The following is a 7,156-nucleotide window of genomic DNA, read 5'->3' as shown; positions in this document are numbered from 1 at the left end:
TTAAATTTTAAAACGGGTCGGGTGGTGGGTTTTTAAAAACGGATTGGGTAAAAAAAAAAAGAAATTGATCGTTTTCATCTGGTGCTTCCACGTGGCACTCCATCCAAAATAAGGTTATATTTGTTCCAAAATATGACGGGAGGGGTATATATAATCCAATAGTATAACGAGGAGTATTCTTAAACCATTTTCGAAAGTATATGGGTATATTTGGCCCTTTTCCGAAACTTTTAAGACAGTGAGGCATTCAGCGGCGAATCGCCAATTTTTGAGCCACCTTTACCATTATACTAAAAGTTTCCTTAGTGTCTATGTAGTTCAGAAGTGTGTATATATATATACACACACACAAACATTTCGTACGAAAATCAAAAGCAGAATCTCCCAGCGAAAATATTCAATAGAACCCCTTTCAAACCATGTAACTCTGCCCCTGCTCATGAGTATGGTTAAGAATCTTTGATCAAGAGGTAATGGCTGAAGACAACATGATTCTTGTATTTCTCAAATTTTCAACTGTAAAGAGCAATATACTGAAAACGAGACAGAATTTCTACCATCGCAGTAACAAGCACGCTAAAAGTAGCCTAACTTTAGAATGAGCAGACAAAGCCTACAAAAAGCAAGATTATCTTGTTCGTTGTAGGTATTGTCTGAAAACAAAACTCAAAATAATCGCCAAACCTAGTAAACATACTGTCCAAGATTAGAGCTGAAAAGTTGCAGAATCTCAGTCATTCAACAGTTTGAGCTTCTACTACTGGATATGTCCAAGAAGAAAGTGCAGGAATAGCGCTCACAGTTTGATATCAAAATGAAGATTTTACTGGTTCGCTCTACTCCCTAGCGCCTATGCTGCTTGCATCCGTTAAAATTGTTAACCTTCGTGCTGTTTTCACAAAGTCACTGCAAAAGAAATGAAAACTAATTAACAAACAAAATGGTTTAGGAGCAAATTTGTGTGAAGTCAGAGTGCAGAGTATCACACACAGGGAAGTTAAACACATACTTAAATGGTTCATCACCAAGTTGCTTCACCGCACCAGTGATATCTTGGTAAAGCACACGATTAAGCACCTCTGAGGTTTCAATGCCAAACATATTGGACAACTTCTTGCATAACGCCTCGTACGATCCCAGCACTGATAAATCCAATGTTTGTCCTACATCTTCTGATTCTATGAAAACTTTACAGTGTCCAATCTCTACATTTAACTCAGATAGACCACGATGATCAAACGTAGAACCCGATTCATCAGATATGTTCCCTATTTTATCTGCATTTCCATCTGAAGAACTAGTCCTTGCACAAACAGGAGAAACCGTATCTCCTGAGCTGCTTAGAGAGATCTGCTGTTCAGTAAATATGGGTTGACCAAAGAGTACAAGTTGTGGTGCTTTGTCACAATCAGATTTGGTCACTGTTTTGGTGGAACTTCCGAGTGTTAGCAAACAAGACATATCATCGCTGCTACTTGGCTTGGGAATTAATGTACTATTGGAGGGACTAGGGGTTGCAGCAGCATGATCAAGTGGTGGAAAACCGACAGGAAACAGACTTGAGTGCATCTTGTTGAGGTGGAGATCTGATAATGAGAAACCATATTGGGTATGCCTGGCTCCCTGCATGCCAGCAGGGGTGTCGTTGGGAAGAAAGTGGTTGTCGGGAAAACCCGGCATAGGTAGATGACAGTTAAGAGGAAAATCTGAACGTTGAAGTAATCGAGGTTTCTTCTGTTGGGGTGAGACGGGAGAAAAGTGGACGGTGGGCATGTTTGAGACTAATTCCACAAGCCATGGGTTGACACACTTTACATGTTGAAGCAGATCTGGCTCGTCCCATGTCACCTGCAGCAGTAAACCTCTACTTAGAGATAAACAATATTGAAGTAGCTAGAATAGCTACTTTCAACCTTGTAAATCAGCTCTGTGTTTGGAAAATCACGCTTAACATCTTTTACCACTTCGAAAAGGACTGAATAAAGGAATTAGATGCATTACAGAATCATACAAATAGTGTTCACAGGTATTATTCAATTGAGTTCACATAACAGTAATCCACACTCTCCAACTTCAAGAGGTCACATCTCATCAAAAATACTTGTTACGGAGAATACAAGCTCACTGAATAAAAAGGGTAAGAAATAGTGCGTCATTTTACTCTTGCAAAGAAACAGATACATTAAAGTCAGAAGTATGATGTAATTGTTTCTGAACTTAGATTCTCATACCTTTACATTCTCTCAAAGAATGCATGCACAGAGCAAAGGCCAAAAAAGTAATATGACAGATCAAAACATGATACAGTGAATAGAGATCAAATTACCTGAAGAAGCCGCCAGGGCGAATCTGGCCATCGAATGGGATCAGCAACCTGAACAGAACATATAGTTCCCATGAACCAGCTCATCGTTGAGTCTTCAGTTTCGACGGCCATCTTGAACCTCATTCCCGAGCACCAACGGATCTGCAATGCCGCCTTCACACTTGAGGCCTTCACAAAGAACTCTGGAGTGCTAGCACGGGGGTAGAAAGTAACCTCAAAGGGCTGTCCACTAGCTGCAAGATTTGCAGCTTCAATAACTGATTCCGCCTTCACTTTTCCCCTCTTCATTAGTTTATTCTCATCATCCCTGAGAAAAGTGGAAAACCCTCTGTATGGTACCGCGAAAGAAGTCTCATGTCCACCTGCAATTCCCTTCTTTACTCGGCGAATGCCCACACAAACATCCCCATTTTCAGCCCTCATGAACACAATGGAATCCCCCGCGACGAGCTTTTTTGAATTCACAAAAGTAGTCCAACCGGTCGTTAAAAGATGACGCCTAGGTGTTCCTCGGTAAATATGTCTGAATTTCCATGTCTTCCCGTGAACATCCTTCGCTAGTAAAGTCTGGACAGGAGGATCTGCAGAGTAGTCCAAGCGAGGAAAGATCGTATCTGCACAATACCTTGGAACAGAAAACCCCCCACCATTATTCGCATCTGATTGCGTTAATATCTTTGCAAATGAAGTCGGATTTTCCTGATCATTATCCAACCCGCTTTTCGCAACCACCCCATCATCAACAATTTCAACCTCATTACTACTAACAGGTGTCAACCTAATTTTGGCAAAAACCTCATCATTTTCTTGATCTGCCATGTATTTAATACCTGAAACTCTACAAGGAATATATGATGGAATCCTAATTTCACTCCTAAACTCCACATTTCCACACGCGTGCTCAGCGTGTCCTTGAGGAAAGTAGAACACTATTGAATTAACTGCAGGCATTTGTACAATACTACCAGCACAGGCATGCCAAAATTTAGAATCTAACCACTTCTCTTCTTCTTCCTTAGAAGTAATCATCTTCAAATTAACAGATTCTGTAGAAATGCAATACACCCTTTTCATTAATTGACACACTTTTAATGGAAATGCTGTCATCAATGTAAAACACATTCTTTAGGTATACTAATAGGACAATCAAATGAGAAGAAAAAAAAGGTAAGTAAAATAAATTCAACTAAAATGGATTGAAGTAAAGTCCATACCTTTCTATATCTGCAAAAGCATCTGAAAATCAGAAAATTGCTCCAACAAGTAGTCTCTTTTAAGTCCCAAAAAGAAGTCAAATTCTTGAAAACTTCCTCCAAGAAAAAAAGGCCGCAAAACACAGAAAATTTGTTGAATTGCTGTAAATTTAACACGAAAAAGATTTCAATCTTGAAGCCTCCAGCAGCGTATATTCAGCTTTGAGTTCAAAATCAAGCAAGAAAAAGAATCCAAATTTTATTCTAAAATCAAGAACTAATACAACTCTCTTCGCCGAGAACCAACTTTGACACTATTTCTCCAGCACCCACAAAAAAAATAACAGTAACCCACTAAAACAATTCACCAGAAAAAAAACACAAGAATTAACCTTGAATTAGAAGAAAAAGATAAGAAAGAAATACCCTAGCAAAAATCGGAAATCATGGAAAGTTGAAGTGCCTTTAGCTACAAAAAATTACTTGTCATTTTTATGTTTCTAAAATGCACTAATGCTTAATCATCATACAAATATGTATATATATGCATATGCTTTATATATGCATTTTGACAATTATTTACGTGTCAGTCAATGTGGAGGTAGTCTTTTTTTTCTGTCACTCTCTCTCTTAGAAATATTTATAACTTTTCATGCATTTTTGGTTGGTTAATTAAACAATGATTTTTCTGACCTTTTTCTTCGGATCTGAAGAAACTCTACCGTATCTTTCAGAAGCTACTAAAACAACAAAGATCTTAAACCAAGCTATCTATTTCACTATTTTTTAAGGGTAGTTTCCATTTTATAAGTAAAAATAGTTTTGGGATAAAAATTTAGTATTGTTGTATCCTTTATTTGGTTACTAATTCTATGATAAATTATTTCATGATTAAAAATAGTATCGGGATAATTTATAAGAGTACCTGTCAGAGGGTGGAATAGTAATCCAGGATAAATTATCCCAGAATAAAGTATTAAAATTGACAATCTCATGATTAATACAACATATCAAACAGTCAATAAGAAATAATACAAAATAATCAGGGGCGGCTCAATAAGTTTGGCGGCCTAAAGCCAAACTTTAATGAGATGCCTTATATTATCCTATATTATTTTTTTGAAAGTAGATTTTTCTAGCTTTTTCAGTATAAAAATTTTAATAATATTTTGCATAAACCACTTAATCTCTCATATAACATTATTGATCTTAAGTAATAGAACCCGATTCAAGAAGTTGATAGCTTTATATCAGAATAATGTTTTGATGTTTTAATATACTTGTTACAATGATGGAAACCTCAGGAAAAAAAACAAAAAGAAAAACAAAAAATAGAGTTTAAAATGTATTACTAATTATCTAATGATAATGTAATCTTTTCTTTATATAAAATATTTACTTTTCTACTTTGAAATATCTAGTAATACTTTCTAAAAAAGATTGGGGCCTCACCAGAAGAGTTGTAGTGGGATAGATATAATATTTCATTCCTTAACCGGAGGTATTTGGTTCGAGTCTTGGGAATGAAAAAAAAAATATTTCTAAGGTGTGTTTCTTACTTTAATGGACTTTATATGATACGAATTCGAATTAGTCAAACCTTAAATCAAATATCGGTCATCGAGTAGGAATTAAAAAAAAAATGGGGCCCCAAAAATTCTGGGGCCTAAAGCCCCCGCTTTAGCGGCTTCACCCTCTGGTCGGCCCTGAGAATAATTAATCACAACATAACTAATTTCAGCATAACTTGTTTTCAAACCAAACGACCCCTAATATTATTAGGTACACGTTTAGGGTGTCATATTCATAGTTCTTACATTGATAAAAAAAAACATTAATTTAGTTATTCTCTTGAATTTATGTATAAGGGAAGTTGGATTAATTTAGAGTAATTATCACAAAACTTGATTACATCAAGCTGTGCTAGTGAGTGAATGATGTGAAGTCAACTAACTGTGAACTAACCATGGTTGAGGAGGGAGTTTAACCATGGTTAACTAACTGTACTTTTGCCAAGTTTTGGGTTAAAGTTGCGACTACTTAATTTGGTGATGTTTCCTCGTAGGATTAAAGGGTGGTCAGGTTTGCAACAAAATTATGTTGGGATTATAATGCAATAGTTGTGTTTACCCGAAAAATCGGATAAAGTTAAATTTGAGTATGGTTCCAAGGATATGTGACATAATTTGATACAAACCGTATAGAGAAATAGTAATATCTATGTTCTTGACTATGAGAATTAGAATAGTAAGCAAGAAGAATGAATAAGATAAAGTAAAACGAGCACAAGGGGATATCTTTCAATATGAGAAGTGATCTTTTGTTACAGTGTGTGAGATTGCCTTATGCTTACAAGGATTCCCCCTTTTATAGTAGAGAGATCCTACTTTATTTACAATAAAAAAAATATATATTGGAGAACCCATGATGAATTATCTCTTCCTCGATTCCCGTCAAGATTCTCTCCCTTAGTGCGGTTGTAACAACTCTTGTCTGCGAGCTCGATACTGGCTCGAACTCGTTATTGGGTCGAGCCCTCGGCTTTGGCTTGAGTTCGACCTTCGGGGTAGGTGTAGCGCATTTCCGACCACCCTCACGTTGCCTTGCGGATCGATTTAGTCATGGGCTCAATAATAGTATCGAGCCGATTCCTCGATCAGTCTTTGGAACTCGAGGCTCGTTTGTATTGTCTTCGGAACTCATCCCAAAATCCCACTCCGGTTGCTTACCATTTGAACTCGATCGAACGTAGGAAGGCCGAAATCTATTTCGACCGTATACAGATAGTCCCCTCGTTTCTGAAGAAAGATGTGGTGAGAATCAATATGATTTTCGACGGTTCGATCGGGTTATAAGCTGACGTTTTCACAGGGCTCGATCATGACATATATGATAGTTGTCCCATCGATTTAGTCTTTCAAGGTATTTAATGCATGTCAGACGGTGGTCGGTCACCGCTGATACTGAACCGCCACGATGTAAGCCTATAAATAACCCCTCAATCTAACATTTACCACTTTTACGTCTTCACTCTTCCAAATTTTCTTACTCTCTCTCTCTCTATTTCGCCGCTTGCAGAGCCATCTACACCAGCATTTGGCATCATCAACTTTTCATCTTGCTTTGCCTTTCTTTCTCTCATATCAATGGCCAAAACTTCGAAAACTGTGCCTCAGAAGGAGAAAGCTTCCTCATCACGGCCGTCCAGCGACAAGGCGCCGGTGGAGCCGCCTCCCCACGAGTATGTTCCCGGCCCGTGCACTCTGAAAATCGATTTTAAAGTCAAAAATCCTTCGTCGGTTCCGGGCCGATGTGAGCATGTGTCGATGTACATGTGCTCGATAACAGAGGGCCATCTCGAGGCTGTGAGGAAAGACTGCAACTAGGGTCCCGAGGTTATGTTGCAAATCCCCTCTTCCGAAGAGAGCATTACCACTCATGTGGAGGGGTTTTTAAGTGCTTATACTTATCCCTTCACGTTGGGTTCCGTCGACCCAGTGATCATCGATTTTTGCAAAAGATATCAGGTCACCATCGGTCAAATTCATCCTTCTTTATGGCACATAGTAATCTTACTTCGCTTCTTCTCTAACAAGGCCGGGGGGCTGGATTTTACCCTAAATCACCTTATACGATT

At 38.0% G+C, this 7,156-nt stretch overlaps 1 protein-coding gene across 3 annotated transcripts; it reads right to left on the bottom strand.

Moving 5' to 3' along the window:
* Positions 1–478: 478 nt before the first annotated feature.
* On the bottom strand, positions 479–4,036 carry LOC107814687 (auxin response factor 18). Of its 3 annotated transcripts, XM_075248194.1 has the most exons (5): positions 3,946–4,036; positions 3,541–3,681; positions 2,327–3,372; positions 1,010–1,848; positions 479–906 (listed from the first exon to the last, which is right to left on the bottom strand). In XM_075248194.1, the coding sequence occupies exons 3-5, from the start codon at positions 3,353–3,355 to the stop codon at positions 837–839; spliced, it is 1,938 nt and encodes a 645-aa protein (XP_075104295.1). In that variant the 5' UTR covers positions 3,356–3,372; positions 3,541–3,681; positions 3,946–4,036; the 3' UTR covers positions 479–836. The 3 variants fall into 3 exon arrangements, with proteins under 3 accessions (XP_075104295.1, XP_075104294.1, XP_075104293.1); XM_075248193.1 differs by having other exon boundaries at positions 3,541–4,026; XM_075248192.1 differs by lacking the exon at positions 3,946–4,036 and having other exon boundaries at positions 2,327–3,426; positions 3,541–3,679.
* Between the last annotated feature and the right edge of the window lie 3,120 nt (positions 4,037–7,156).

Source organism: Nicotiana tabacum, chromosome 24, assembly GCF_000715075.1.
Source record: "Nicotiana tabacum cultivar K326 chromosome 24, ASM71507v2, whole genome shotgun sequence".
Classification (NCBI taxonomy): domain Eukaryota; kingdom Viridiplantae; phylum Streptophyta; class Magnoliopsida; order Solanales; family Solanaceae; genus Nicotiana; species Nicotiana tabacum.
The sequence above is the reverse complement of the archived record's forward strand: the minus strand, read 5'-3'. Positions and strand labels throughout refer to the sequence as shown.

Bases quoted from the DNA above. Each gene is read 5' to 3' on its own strand.
- LOC107814687 (XM_075248192.1), bottom strand. From the start codon at position 3,400: ATGAAAAGGGTGTATTGCATTTCTACAGAATCTGTTAATTTGAAGATG. The intron at 1,849-2,326 runs GTAATTTGATCT...TTACTGCTGCAG, and splicing joins CGCCCTGGCGGCTTCTTCAG to GTGACATGGGACGAGCCAGA. The intron at 907-1,009 runs GTATGTGTTTAA...TTTCTTTTGCAG, and splicing joins CTTGGTGATGAACCATTTAA to TGACTTTGTGAAAACAGCAC.